At 48.7% G+C, this 15,226-nt stretch overlaps 2 protein-coding genes and 1 long non-coding RNA gene across 3 annotated transcripts; 2 read left to right on the top strand and 1 right to left on the bottom strand.

The window, feature by feature from the left end:
• The first annotated feature begins 2,847 nt into the window (after window positions 1-2,847).
• Window positions 2,848-5,256, top strand: LOC127317663 (uncharacterized). The gene is made up of 3 exons (XR_011749403.1): window positions 2,848-3,329; window positions 3,428-4,158; window positions 5,121-5,256. It is a non-coding gene; the product is annotated as an uncharacterized lncRNA (long non-coding RNA).
• Window positions 3,650-7,767, bottom strand: LOC127317658 (protein FAR1-RELATED SEQUENCE 11). Its single transcript, XM_051348248.2, has 7 exons — window positions 7,505-7,767; window positions 7,125-7,373; window positions 6,298-6,562; window positions 5,522-6,212; window positions 4,943-5,400; window positions 4,531-4,812; window positions 3,650-4,412 (listed from the first exon to the last, which is right to left on the bottom strand). Exons 1-7 carry the CDS (start codon window positions 7,543-7,545, stop codon window positions 3,762-3,764), a joined length of 2,637 nt encoding a protein of 878 aa, XP_051204208.1. The 5' UTR covers window positions 7,546-7,767; the 3' UTR covers window positions 3,650-3,761.
• A 4,103-nt stretch (window positions 7,768-11,870) lies between these two features.
• On the top strand, window positions 11,871-12,959 carry LOC127317661 (protein PHOSPHATE-INDUCED 1 homolog). Its single transcript, XM_051348251.1, has one exon. The coding sequence runs from the start codon at window positions 11,925-11,927 to the stop codon at window positions 12,891-12,893; it is 969 nt and encodes a 322-aa protein (XP_051204211.1). The 5' UTR covers window positions 11,871-11,924; the 3' UTR covers window positions 12,894-12,959.
• The last annotated feature ends 2,267 nt before the right edge of the window (window positions 12,960-15,226 follow it).

Raw genomic sequence — 15,226 nt, 5'->3', positions numbered from 1 at the left:
GTGCGATTATCAGCCTTCACTGTGTGCGATAGTCTAATGATGCAATTGCTCAGCGAGTTTTGGCCCTCCACAGAAATTTTGTAGGTACTTTAATTGCTGGACTTCCCGATGTTATCCATCATCTGTTTGAGCTAAGGTTGCAATCTCACTTTTTTTAGGGTCGTTTCAATGTGGGTTGATACCATTTTTTTTGCAGAAAATGCGGGTTGATACCTAATTATCTTGTCGTAATTAATGTTACAAGTAAAATGTAGTTGATATTTTCATCTACAAAATTTAACATCAAAATATTCATACTTATAATAACATTTGTATAAAGTACACTTTTATTTTGTAGTGTATATTTGTTTTTCTGGGAGAACAAATATTACCACAAGAAATTAAAGTAAGACGTTATCATAAGAACATGTCAAATTTATGATAAAGAAACTGAAACGATGGGCGAAGAAAATATACATTTAGGGGAGTCGTGTTTTGTCTCATGAGAGCATATGCTTCCTTTATTTTAGAAGACATCTTAGACACGTTTCAAGATGTCAAAAAATATATTTGCAAGTACATCTTCAAGTACTATGCGTCCACAAAGTAGTTTCATGAAAAATGGACTTGTGCGGTGTGTAAAAAGACAAAATTCGGTGTTAAAAATAAGGGTATTCACAAGATAAATTTTCTCTTGTTTACATGGACCACAAAAAAGTACCGTTTTTGATGAAATTTAACGAACATACACATATTATGAACATGTACATGTATATTTTTTATTAAAAGTTTTCAACACTTCAAAATATGTCTTTTTTAGAGGAAGCGTGTACATCCGTACGATGAAAAATATTTGATATTTTTCCAATTGCAACTGAGATATTTTTCCAGTTGCAACTGAGGTTGGAACCGAGACATTTTTCTAGTTGCAAATAGGGTTGCAGCTGAGATGTTTTCCAGTTGCAAATGGAGTTGCAACTGAGATTAGTTCAATTGCAATTGAGGTTGCAACCGAGATATTTTTCCAGTTGCAAATGAGCTTGCAACTGAGATATTTTTCCAGTTGCAAGCGAGGTTGCAACTTAGGTTTGTCCAATTGCAACTAACCTTGCAATTGAGATATTTTTCCAGTCGTAAGTGGGATTGCAACTGTGATATTTATCCATTCGCAAGTAGAGTTGCAACAAATATTTGTTCACTTGCAAGTTATGTTCCAAGTGAGATGTTTTTCTAATCGCAAGTAAGATTGCGACTGAGATTTTCTAGTTGCAACCGGGGCTGCAACTGAGATATTTTACCATTTAAAACTCGAGTTGCAACTAAGATTTCTCCATTGTAGGTTGCAACTAACCTATTTGTTCAATTACAAATAATGTAGAAATTTGCAAGTAGGATCGCTTTCTAGTTGCATGTGACATTGCAACAAAGATTTTTTAATTGCAACTAGAATTTTGCCAATTGCAAGCATGTTCTTGTATGTTGCAAGTAAGTTGTAACCGACTATTTTGTAGTTAGGGATAGGTGTTAACTAAACAATTAAGCTACAAATATTGTTTAGTGGAGAATTAGCAAAACCTTTTTTAAAAACTTTGAAGCTGAGATGACCGATGATTTTGCTCTTCGAAAGCAGAAAATAAGAGCATCTCCAATCGCGTCCCTTAAACCGTCTCCCAAAGGGATTTGGGGCGCGCCAGACAAAAAAACGTTCCTAGCCGCTTCCCCCAAAGCCTCTTTTTGTTCGGCGCGGCCCGATACGGTGTCCGGCGCCCCGAGCCCGTCCCCGCCCCACAGGGGACGCTCTGGGCACGCCGGACACAACGAAAAGCAAGGCGAAGCGACACGGGGCCGACCCGTCAACGACTCACGTACGGACGCTCAACCACCGCTTACCTAGGGACGATGCAGTTGCCGGGAAGTGGAACCGTCGCATTGGCAACCGCGTTGATCGACGCGCGAACCTCCGGAATGGAGCGCGAACTCTGCGGAAGAGCAACCACAGGTAAGACCCATACGTAGGCGCTTTCGGATCTTCAACCGGCCGCCATTCATCCAAACTTCTCACAATGAGCGACCTCTCCGGGCTTCCATCAGACACCGACAGCGAGGGCAAGTCTCTAGGATGGCTCCATTGGTGGGACAGAGTTCGGACGCCCAGCAGCGGCGATGATTCCACGCCGCCAGACAGTCGAGGAGGAGGAGGAGGCCGAGGCCGAGGAGGAGGAAGAGGCTGAGGAGGCGGCGGCGGCCCGGGCGAAGGCGCAGCCGGCGAGCTCCGTCGATGACGAGGAGGACACAAGTTTCTCCGATGCGTCGGATGACACCGCCTATTCGAAAAAGGTGACGAGCAGGAAGCGCCACGGTGAGAACGACGAGGCGGGGCCATCAAAGAAGAAGTAGTTTAAAATTTTATGTGTAAATTTGTTTATAATTTTTGAAGTTTTTATACGTAATTTGTGTATGTTGCACCGCTTTGAATATTAGCAGCGGTATTTAACCTACACATTTCTTCTATATACTAATTAAAAAAGAAGTATTTTAAAGTTTGGGGGCAGCGTGGGGGTGACGCGGCTGGGGAACAACATCTCCCAAACACGACACGAATGAAACACGTCCCCTAAATACTCGATTCGGATGTGTTTGGAGGACGGTGGAGATGCTCTAAAGGTTGCATGGAGGATCTACATGAACTATACAGAATCTACGCATTATTGGTTTTGTCAGTCACCACGCTTTCTCCTACTGGTACAGCTAGCTAGGGGTTGTCGGCCGGTGCACGAAAACTCGCTACTACGCTCGAGCTTGAGTGATCCGGAAATCCTATCTGCATCCGTCCGTTCGCTTTTTTGTGTGACGTCATGTCGAGTGGTATAGCAGTCGTAGAGATATGGTCTTTGGGTACGTATTCCGTGGACGGCCAACCACCCGGGACGTAACCACAGCCACGATTCGAATGCAGCAGCCAGCAGGCAGAGGTCGGTTTGGTCAGTGTTTTGCTAGGCCCCGAACAGGTTGAGCTGAACAGGTTGGGTTGAGTCGTCCTGGACGAACAGGATCTGGGTTGGCATGGCCTGTTCCCACATCAAACCACATCCCCATATATTTACCTTGTCCAAGAGCCTAAACCGGCCTGCATCTACCTCCACCCAGATCCAGCTCCCATGGCTCGATCTGGCTCCTCCAGCTCCCATGGCGCATCGCCAAGCAGGCACCGTGTTGTGCACCCGACGCCACCGCCACTCCCGGCGGTGCTCTGCTACCGGTGCGAAGGCGGGACGGTCCGCACTTGGGTCGTCGAGGATGAGGAGAGCAAACATTTGGGAAAGAGATTCTACAAGTGCCCTTGCTTCCATGTGAGGGTTCATCTCATACTTTCCCCTCTTTTTCACATGTTAGCGCTCTTATTTCCATGGATCCAAAAAGTCAAATGTTTCACCATCTGTCTCTACAGGAATCTAAGCCTGGAGCTTGTCGGTTCGAGTTCATGTGGCACGATGATTACCGCCCCATCCTGGAGCAGCTTGGCGTGATTCAGCCAACAGCGAGCCAGAATCGGCTCACATGGAACGAAGCACCGACGAGGGAGCATTCGTATGCAACCCCCTGCTCCCGATGGAAGCGAGAAACCATGGAAGAAGGAGCCAAGCGGCCCCAACGGATGAGGCCTGATGCATGCTGAAGGCACTGCTGATTATTAGCTTTGTTCAGCTAATGATGCTAGTAGCTATCTATTACAGGAACTGATTCCATGTAGCCAGTAAGCTATGTTAGTTGTAGATTTAAGGTTAGGTACCATCTTTATCAGGTACGTGTGGTTGATTTTTGCTGACACAACTCGTCTTGCGGTGGCCGGGCAGCCCACAGTTCGAACATTTGGCTTCTTTCCTTGGTTTCGCCGCACCCGGGGGGCGGTCGGGGCACGTCGTGCTCTTGTGTCCCGGTAGCCTGCATACCGTGCAGAACCTCGTTCGCTTCGAAGTAGTCTCGTAAGGGGGCTTGTCGGGGCTGCTTGTCGGCCTCCCACCACTTCTGTTTTTGGATGGAGCGAGGATGGCTGCATCTGAGCACAAATTGTTGCGCTGGATGTTCTGCCCCACTGCCTGTGTTGCCGGTCCACCAACCCGAGCCCTCTTTGCATTCAGCCTCTCCTCTAGCCCTAAACCATCACATTCGACAGCTACCGTCTTCAGTTTCGGCACCAGCACCATTATTGTCTCCATCGCTGTGGTGTATGCATCGACATTTACATCGCCCAGCCTCACAACTTCCATGCAATTCAGGTACAACTGGGAGTGCCTGAAACTGAAGGACGTAACAAGTCCTTGGTCTTTTTGGTATTGCACAAGATGCATTGGCAAAATGTCTCGGGCATCCACTGTCCATCTTTTCAGCACATGCGCGGCTGGAATCTCTTTCAACCTAAGGTGGGTCAGAACCTGCGTGGGGAGCCAGAACAAAATGAAAACCACAGAAGGTTGGTAGCTACTCTCATGAGATCCAACGGATAGCCCAGGTAAAAAAAAGAACCGAAGGAGCACGGGCGAATGCTCTCACCTTCAGCACATGGCAACAGAGCATGCCCATGTGTTCGTACATGCCGCATTCGCATGTATAACAACCAGCGCTAACTGTAATTGTGTACTTCGCCTTGCACCACTTCTCTCGGCTCTCACTATCAAAATGTGTAGCAGCATATACCTCTCCTGGCACCAACTCGTCAACATAGTAAGAACCGGCCTTGTACAAACATTCCTGGAACTTCTCGAACATTGTACAAGTATATATCTTGGCGGCGTGTTTCTCGATTGGCTCCCCAACTTTGTAGACAATCCCACCCTGCGCGCGAAAAGTTTAACGGAGAAAAAACTCAAGTAAGCATCAGGAGAAGGGATACATAGTTTCTTGAGAAGACTTGCAAATAAAATTTGTGGCGAGGACTCCCATCGCAGCCATCGTTTCGGATTACCAGGCGTGTCCTCTTCTCCTGGAAGCTCTCTTCGGCGTCTCTATCAAACAACAATTTGTTGAACTGCTTTACAAACACGTGCATGGCTGACCCGGGCGGCACATAAGTCTTGAGCATGTGATTGGCACTTTCACTCCTCTGGGTGCTAGTCATCCTCGCACAGAAGATGCCACTGAAGTATGGTTTCGCCCATTTTGCCCTCGTCTCGTATATCTGGTAAAGATATGGATTCTTCTCCAATGCATATGTGCTCAGCATGTGAACCCAGGCCCCCTCGAATTCTTCTTTTGTCAACATCTGGTTCACAATGCGGTGGAAATCAACCTTGAACTGACTATTTTTCCCATACAACGAACCCAGTCTTTCCTTCGCCTTCCGCAGGACGTGCCACTTGCACCATCGATGCTTCGTATTAGGTAAAACATTCCCAATAGCTACTTCCATCGCTCTGCACTGATCTGCATTATTCCAAAGTAGAAACGTAAAAAAAATGTAGAATAAACAGAGCTGTGCCAGAGATAATGAGAAACAGTTGGCGGACACAGCGTCCAGGCGGATAAATAATGGCAAAAGGATTACCTGTCAGGATGGTCAATGGATTCTTCCCACTCATCATCTTCACAAATTCTCTGAAAAGCCATTCAAAGTTCTCTACCTTTTCTTCCCTTAGCAGAACACCAGCGAATATGACACTCTGGAAGTGGCTGTTAACACCCACAATTAAACCAAACGGCATGTCATACACATTTGTTCGGTATGTGGTGTCGAATGTGATTGCATCACCAAAATAATGATACTGAGCCCTCCCCTTCCCTGAAGTCCACAGCAGGTTTATTATCCTGCTATTGTCATCCACTTGCACACTGTAAGTGAATTCGGGATCCGCAGCCCCCATCTCGGAGAACACTTCTATTGTCTTCCTGACATCGTCATCCGCCTGCTCGCTACTCATCTTGCCACACAAAGTCCTCAATGCCCTTTTCGTGAAAGGTATGTTCTCCATTTTCCCGAAGAAGCTTCCTATGATGCTATACACCTTCCCAAGGTTGACGTTGTTCTCCCTCAGCTGCCTAATCAAATCCTTTGTGTAGCTATCTATGTGTCTGTGCGAAGGCCAATGCGCCCTCTCTCCGAAAGATGCCGACAATTCGTGGCTATGTACATCTCTGTGCTCACAAATGTACCACCCATTGTCCTTTGAACGCAGCAAGCGGATGAGGGCAGGGCACAGGCATCTCGTTGACTGAGAGTTTGTTGATCGAGGCCTACCCTGAAAATAGGGGCGACAACAAAAACATACAGAGTTAGGACTGAGTTTCGCCCAGCTGAAAAATGCCATTAGGATAAGTACTCACCGAGCACCCGCATACTATCTCTTGCATGCACTTCACTCTGTCCACATTCAGCCGGCTTTTGCCATATCTAACTCCGAACCCCCGTTCCCAAGAGTACAGATTGTAAAAGTCGTAGGCCTCGCCTATCGAATCAAACGTAACCCCAACCTCTGGAACAATCACTTCGCCGCTACTGCGGGCCGGAAATTCGCGCAGAGTCTGCTCAAGTGCCGTGACCCGGGCTGAGTTCAGGGGTCTTTCGGGAGGGGCTTTCCCCACGCGGGGCCTGCGTGCAAACAACGGTTTATGGAAACCAAGCTGCAAGATTTATTTTTTATCGGTAAAACAATAATTGGGGATTCTGTCCTAGCTAAGCTGGCTGTGCACTCAAGTTTTGCATGACTATAAAAAACCAGCATCCACAAGCATAGTAATCTCGTAGCGCAAGGTGGTTGCACATGTTTCGTCCTTTAAAATCCTACCACAACAAAGGCACACAACTTTACTAATCGGTGCAAAATAATTCCACCCCATTTGCACCACATACAGCAGCACTACAAAAATCACTCGGCAACCTACCATACTAAAAAGACCTACCATACTCGGCTTGGTCACTGCATTAGCATTGCCCGACTTTTTGGAACGATGAAGACGATGTCAGAACATTTGTTTTGGTAGCGGGTATAAACTGAACCTAGACCATTTTTGGGTCCATATATAAATGAGTTCAGTATGACAGCAATTGTGTAGACATGAATAAAATGGACCTCCCTACCATATTAGCCGCACCATTAGAGGGGATCATCATGTCAGAACGTAAAAAAAAATTCAGGAAGAGTGCCAATTACCTCCTCTTCCAACCTGAGACGACGGCGCGCTCTCCAACGTCGTCACCATCGATCACGGACACCTCAGCCAGGGCCCCCAATTCGCCGCGGACAGTGCTTTGTCCTCCAGCAACAGAGTTGCCCGAGGTTGAGCTGATGCTGTCGGCAGTGGCAGCCACCGGCGATGCCTCACCAGGCAACGTTGAGCAACCCACAACTGCCTCCACATCATCTACACCGCTCCCAGCTTCTGCCAGTATCGCTTGCAAGCTAATTTCAGAAGAAACAAACACAAAATCAAAAGGTTTGAATCAGACACCCCCACGTCATGGATTTCTGGCTGCCTAAACAAAATCAAATCACGAGTTCGGTAAAGGGGAAAGGGGATGTGAGAATCACGCCTCGGCTCCAGATCCCCGAAAAAGCCTTCGGCCATCCGCATCGGCTGCCCAAGCGTGGCTCACAAACTCGCCCGGGAGTCGATCCCCTCGCTCCAGCCTCGTGATGAACCGCCTCCACATGCAGTATCACCTGCCCATCGACGGCTAGGTCAGTGTGAGGGGCGGCGGCGGCGCGAGAACTGGTGGTGCCTCGAGCTACTGGAGGTGCGCAACCGTTAGGGTATCAGTGCTTCGCTTCGTGGCGTGGGGGCTTTTTGCGTTTGCGTAATTTTTAGCCAAAAATAAAAGCTTTATCCGCAGGCACGGCTCGTCAACGGACCATGATCCAGTGAAGCCGCGGCCATCATGTAACCTGTTCCAAATGACGCCCAGCACCTGGCGCCGAATTTAATTCGGACCATCTCCCACCTATCAGCATTAAAAATTATTGCTCCGTCTACGTACGTACTACGAACCACGCGCGACTGGTTTCAACCAAGGTTTAAAATAGCGCGTTATTTCTCCGATAATAGCACGCTATAGCATATTTGGAGGATCCACGCTAAATTTTAGTAATTTTGCTCGCTATGGTGCTATTTGTGAAATAACATGCTATATCGTGCTAAAACTTTATAGCGTTAGCGTGCTATTTTTTCAAGCTAATTTGCTTTCACTTTTACATGGTGACGAACTGCAATATGTTGGTTCCTCTTCTAGATTAGAACATAATATCGCTTATGTTGATGATTCTTAATAAATAATTTATATTATGTTGTTGCCTTGTGGAATGTTGATGTTAGCCTTCTGAAAAATTGGAGATCTATTTGTTGTACGTGGTTATGTACGTATGATTCAGTAATTTTTTGACTAAATATCTAACCTTTTTAGCAAAATCTTTTATTTTTAGGCTATTTTTGGTATTTTTCTAAATGCTATTTGAAATATAGCACGTAATTAGCACGATATAGCGTCCATAGCATTTAAAGGAGACTAACGCTATTTCATTTAGCACGTTATTTTAAACCTTGGTTTCAACGTACACGTTCTCGTCATTAAATGACTCGCGATGGCTTCATCACCGCACGCTCGGTATTCTGATTTCCAGACCACCCAAGCCCGGGCTCTATTCGTCCGCGTCCGGCCGGTGCATGTATATAAACTCTTGCCTTCCAAAACGTTGGAAAATAAACGGAGCCGGCCACGTGGTACTTTGCAAAGTTTGACGGAACTATAACTATTGTGTGCGTGCTGACGTGGCAGTCAGTTGAGCATTAGCTAGACCCTTAGTTAACATCTTTCTCCTTCCCGCTCCCGTCGCATCTCCCACTAGGTGGGCGGCCGGGGCGCCTCCCCTTCCCCCACCGAGATTTGCCCCCTCCTCCTTCCCCTGTCGCCATCATCTGTGGGAGCCGCCGGGAAAAGCCTCGGCGGTACTAGCGGCAGCGGATCTCCGTTCCCCCGTACGTTTGGAGGGCCCGATGGGGCGGGTTCAATCCTTGCGGAGAGGAGGCTCACCGGCTCCATCCCGAACGGGCGCAGATCTGGCCGTTGGGGGCCATGTGGGCGGCAGACGGCGATGCTGGCCCTGGCCGGCACTACCATGGCCTTGCTCGACGGCAGGGGGCCTGGATGCAGCCTCGGCTAGACCTGGGCTTATGGTCCTAGATCTGGGCCTGGCAGGGCCCGGCCATATCCTCTCGATCTGAGGGTGGCCAGGGGTGCGCGGTTGCGTGCCGGGTGCGCCACCTCCGCCGCCGTCGGTTGCATTCGGGCTGGATCAGGGCCAGGCGGGGCTGGCCCTGACCCTGGTCGTTCGGGGTTGTCATAGCTCTGTGTTTCTGCGAACTCCGGCAGTCCTTCGTCGCTGCGGGCGACATTCTGGAGTCACTAGGGTGACGTCTTGCTAGCTATCTGGGACGAGGTCCTTGGGCCCGCTTAGTACTGCAGCTACTCCGACGGCTGCGGTCTGTTCTCCATCCGACCAATTTGGTCGTGCTTGTGCAAGTGCGCTTGCGCGCTGGGGATGGCGGACATCGTGATGCCGCTAATCTAGGGTCATGGACGTCTAGATCTGGGTCTGGCCAGAACCTGCCAGCCAGCATGTTTTCCTGCGGATGAGTCTAGTTGCGGCTAGCTCATAGTGCTACTTAGGTTGGAGGCGCGGCACTGATCTCTGCCTTGTTCGCTCTACGTCCTCGCGATAGCGTCCGGAAGTTCTAACTAGGTTTGGACCTCGGCGAAAGCAGCGCATGGCTCTAGCCTGTGCCGGTGACGGTGTCACCTGCGGGTGTCATTCCCGTGTTGAAGGCGTCCCGATGATGGTCCCCCTGTTCGAAATGATCGACTCCATCCCTCCACCTCAATCTGCTACCCTTGGAAGCCTCGGTTCGTGTAAGCTTCTCTGGTAGTGTCTTGTGGAGCATCGTGTGACCTCTCGCTGGTGTGCAGCCCTCTCGCAACGTTGGCCTGACTTCTTTTAGACGGTTTGCTGCGGTAGCCGATTTCCTTCCTAGCGTCTTGGGGGGCTTTGCTACGTCGGCATCTGGTTGTAGCTCTTGCCGGTGTGCCTATCCCAACGCCAGGGGATGATGTTGTGTGTTTGGATGTAGTTTGGTCTGGGCCTAGCCCCATCTCCATGTGTGGTGGTTGTCGGGTCTGGGTGAAAACTTTGCAGGACCTCTCCCTCTACCGATGATGATGACACATTCTTGAGCCATTCACCTTTTTGGAGGCATCACCGCAAGACCCCCACTCCTTTGGTTCCTCAAGATCTGCTAGGTGGCCGGCCCATCGTTGAGTTTCTCCTTAAGTTGCAGGCTTGGTGCGGTGAAGGTTTGTTGGCGTGGGCACGGTCGTGATCGCGTCGGTGCAACAAAAGCCCTCTTCATGGATCAAATGACCCTTCGGCTTACTTTTCTGTGTTGTCTTTTGTTGTGGTTTGCGGTGTATGCTTGGCGCGTGTGTATTGTAACACATGGTGTAACTCCTAGCCGGTTGATGGATTCGTTAATCGTTAATTTAATGTCGGGCTCATTTCGAGGCTTACGTCTAAAAATTTAATATCTTTTAAGGTCAATATTTACATGCTTGTCTGCTTGTAAAATAACGGACCAGAGATACTTGACATTTTTTGGTTTGGTTGCTCAATCGACTTATGGATTAGTATTGGATTATGACTCCTATTAACTGCATCTCTTCCGAGTCAAATTTGGCAGCTAGATGGATCCAATCATGAGAGATTGCCCCCCACATCTCAAACACAATGAAACCAAGATTATTAAGAAAGGAAATAACTCGATGTATAGGTTATTAAGGACTTTGACATGGACTTCACGTCAATCTATACACAAATGGTTGCACATGAAAACATTTGTATACTATGAAAAGTATTCACGGCAAATGCGATGATAAGATTTAAAGGTAGTATATATAGATGGCTTCGCCTTATCAAATGGACAGACTTGAAAATGCTTGATGCATTAAGAGCAACTGTAATGGATCCTGTAAAAATAGTCAAACCACTAGAATAACTGATTTTTAAACTTTTGGTCGAACAAATACCAATTCCCAATTCTGTATCGGTTGACCCATAAACTTTTAAAGGACACCAAGAATCCACATTAGAGAACTTTCTTTGTTCAGTTTTGAAGCCAAAATTCCCAATGCCCTTATAAACGATCAACGATTTCGAGGAAAATTTCACAACGCGTCCGTTCCATTTTGTTGTGGGACTCGCTAGACTTTCGACAAAATCTGGCTAAATTTGGTCGCGCCGGCGAAAATTTAGCACCAATTCACATTTGGATCTCGTCCCCGTCATACGTACTAGTTCCCGCTCGCCTTCGCCACAGATAACCCGTCTCCGTCGCGGCTAGGGGCAGAGCCGCGCGGGAGGACACGGGCGGCAGCGCGGGCAGGTGGGCCCATATATGTGGCAGATTTACATTTACATCCTATCTTACAGAGGGAGCTCGTGCAAAACTGTGAACCCCTTTTCCGGTGCAACTTATATGTGTTTTTAAGGGCAAGTTTACGAATATGTTGAAGATGCTTTAAGACCGACATCTTGGTTTGGAGATAAAGCTTCGTTAAACATAAAGGGAAAATAACCGAGAATATATACTAGATACATTTAAATTTTGACAAATCTCGTACAACTTTTATAGGATGGGCATTCTAAACTCTAGAGTAAAACCAACTGGTGAGTACATTAGTTGATTTGCCTTTCGCAAAAAAATTGATTTGTAACATTAGAACTTGGTTCTTTCGGCACAGTAAACGGCTAGTTTACCATCTGTACTTAACAGTCTGGCACTCCCATTAAGCACCGGGCTGACCTATATAAACAGCTCCTCGTTTGCCTTTGCTCCCCACGCACTTACAAACAACACCATTGCAAGAACCTTCTTCCAAAATCTAAACCCCTCCCCTTCTTCCCCAAATGGCCAAGCAAAACCTCCTCATCCTGCTACTAATGGTGCTTGCCACAAACATGGCAGCCGCGTCAGTTACCACCAGGAAGCTCATGTTCCTGGTCCAGCCCCAGCCCAACCAACTCACGTACCACAACGGCTCCGTGCTGCATGGGGACATCCCCGTCTCCGTCCTCTGGTACGGCCGCTTCACGGCGGCGCAGAAGGCCATCGTCTCCGACTTCCTGGTCTCCCTCTCCGCCGCGCCGAGGGCGCCCCCGGCGCCGTCTGTCTCCCAGTGGTGGAGCAGCATCCACCAGCTGTATCTGTCCAAGGCGGCGGCCACCGTTGGCAAGAGTGGAGGACAGAGCACAGGCGTTGCCAAGATCGCGCGGGTGGTCCTGTCCGGCCAGGTCTCCGACGAGGCGTGCTCGTTGGGAAAGAGCCTGAAGCTGTCCCAGCTCCCGGCGCTGGCGGCCAGGGCAAGGCCTGCGAAGGGCGGCATCGCGCTGGTGCTGACGGCGCAGGACGTGGCCGTGGAGGGCTTCTGCATGAGCCGGTGCGGCCGGCACGGGCCCGTGGACGCGAAGGCCGACACCGCGTACGTCTGGGCAGGAAACTCGGCGACGCAGTGCCCCGGGCAGTGCGCGTGGCCGTTCCACCAACCGGCGTACGGGCCCCAGTCGACGCCGCTGGCGCCGCCGAACGGCGACGTGGGCATGGACGGGCTGGCGATCAACGTGGCCAGCATGGTCGCCGGCGCGGTGACCAACCCGTTCGGCGACGGGTTCTACCAGGGCGACCGCGCCGCGCCGCTGGAGGCCGCCACGGCGTGCCCGGGGGTGTACGGCAAGGGCGCGTACCCTGGGTATGCCGGCCAGCTGTTGGTGGACTCGGCCACCGGGGCGAGCTACAACGCCAACGGCGAGCGCGGCCGGCAGTACCTGCTCCCGGCGCTGTTCGACCCCGCCACGTCCGCCTGCTCCACGCTAGTGTAGTGGTACTGCCGTCTGCCGGGACGGTGGTGCCGTGCCGTGCCAGTGACAAGTGACCCTGCCGCTGCCCATCTTTTTTTTTTTTTTGAAACATAATATATATATAACAGCACGCAAGCCGCCTCATTAAAAACCTTCCAGTCCCCTTAGGTACCCTGGTAAGGAAAAGAGTGCGTAAAAAACTTGCTGCTCCCGATCAGAGTATGGCTACATCATTAGCTATTACAGAAACAAGAAAATCAGGGGGGTCCTCATGCCACACTACTGACATAGGCCCCTCAGCATTTCTAGCTAATAAATCAGCCGCACCATTGGCTTCTCTAGGACAATGACTAAAGCTAGCATCAGTAAAGTTCCTACCCAAGAAGTTGCACTCCTCATATATCGCTGCTGCAGGTCCTAGAGAATTTCCTCCCTCATTCATTGTATCAATCACCTCAATGCAATCTGAATTGACTTCAATTCTATTACATCCAATTTGACCAGCAAGGAGCAGACCATCACGAAGCCACAAAAGGGATAGTACGGTTACATGCTGCAATGAACAGCCCTTTATGATCCCTTATGATTGCACCACAGCTACCAGTCCCAGAATTCTCATCAAATCAAGCATCAACATTCAGCTTCACATAATCCTCCTTGGGTTTGGTCCATCCATGCCTAACAAGCGGAGGCTTTCGCTTCTTTGAACGTGAATAATTCGTTGCCAAAGTCGAGATTGCTTGAGCAGTACGGGCAGGAGATTGGATCATCTCCCCATGAGTAACTTGGCGGCGTTCCCACCAGATATACCATACAGCTGTAGCTACAAGATCATTTCGATTAACATCCGGTAATAGAGGGGCCTTGACTATTCTGTCGCGGAGGACACCCTCAAGGACGGAAGACCCTTGGTCTTCCCTCTCACAGATGTGCACCACTAGAGTTTCCAGACCAAGAAATCCCCACACCTCACGTACTCTAGGACAAAGGAAGAAAGCATGGCGAATACTCTCGCAATCACCACGACAGAGAGGACATTGAGAGCTATGCTGCATATGTCGGTTAGCTAGAACTCCATTGCATGGGATAGCACCCAACAAGGATCTCCATAAGTGAATTTTGATCTTGGCCGGTACATTGAGTCCCCAAATTGTTTTCCAAATCGGCAGAGTAGAAGAGGAGCCATAGTTACTAGTTCGTCGAAGCTTCGCCCCATGTTGGAATTCCCACTCTCTGTGGTACGCCGATTTAACTGAAAAAATACCATTCTTTGAGAGGTGCCATGATACAAAATCTTGCATCATATTAGTCGCCAACGGGATATGCAGTATCCGTTGTACATCAGTAGGCCAGAAGATATCTCTCAATATTCCTTCATCCCATGTACCTGTATCAGGATTGATCAAATCAGATACCATAGTATAAACCACATTACCTCTTCTTGTTGTAATTTTCCTCGAAGGGCTGCTAGGAATCCATGGATCATTCCAAATATTTATCTGTGTACCATCTCCCACACGCCAAATATATCCACGCTTAAAAGATTGGAGGCCCGCCCAAATACTTTGCCATGTATAAGAACTTGCCTTCTTCAGATCACAATTAATCAAGTCACCTGAGGGAAAATACTTAGCCTTTAGAATTTTTGAGCATAAGGAATCAGGTTCCGAGATCAACCTCCAACTCTGTTTTGCAAGCAAAGCCAAATTAAAACAGTGGAGATCCCTAAAACCCATACCCCCTTCATTCTTAGGAACACACATTTTCCACCACGCAAACCAGTGCATGTGCCTTTGTTGGTCATCATCTCCCCACCAGAACTGAGATATTGCTTTGATTATCTCTTTGATGATCTGTTTGGGCAGCTTGAAAACTGACATAGCAAATGCAGGAATGGTACCGCCGTGTACATGCTGCTTCTAGTAGTTACGGTAGTGCATATATGCGTAAATATTTCGCAGGTTGTGTTTGGATATTCTCGTGCTAAATAAATAAGTACTCCGTACTCCACATGCGCACTTCATCTAAATCGGTGTGTTGTACTGAACTACTGATAGTGTTTTGTAAGATTTTGATTGGTTTGAACGGTACGGTTTAGAAGCGGAGGCACGTGACTGAACTTGGAACTTGGCGATGCTTATCATCACCATCGAACCCTATCCTACTCATCCTAGTATTAGGGTCCGACGTGTTCGAACTCCTCCACGTTGCCGTACCGGAGAGCAGGGCGTGCGTCGGTCAGCATGTGACACGTAAGGCACGATTGGATGATTATGCGGCACCGCACGTGTGACTGAGCCGTGTCTCATAATGTCGATAAACAAGAGGCAGTATGTTTTCTCAACCAAAAAAAT

The sequence above is a fragment of the Lolium perenne genome, chromosome 7, assembly GCF_019359855.2.
Source record: "Lolium perenne isolate Kyuss_39 chromosome 7, Kyuss_2.0, whole genome shotgun sequence".
NCBI classification, from domain to species: domain Eukaryota; kingdom Viridiplantae; phylum Streptophyta; class Magnoliopsida; order Poales; family Poaceae; genus Lolium; species Lolium perenne.
The sequence above is the reverse complement of the archived record's forward strand: the minus strand, read 5'-3'. Positions and strand labels throughout refer to the sequence as shown.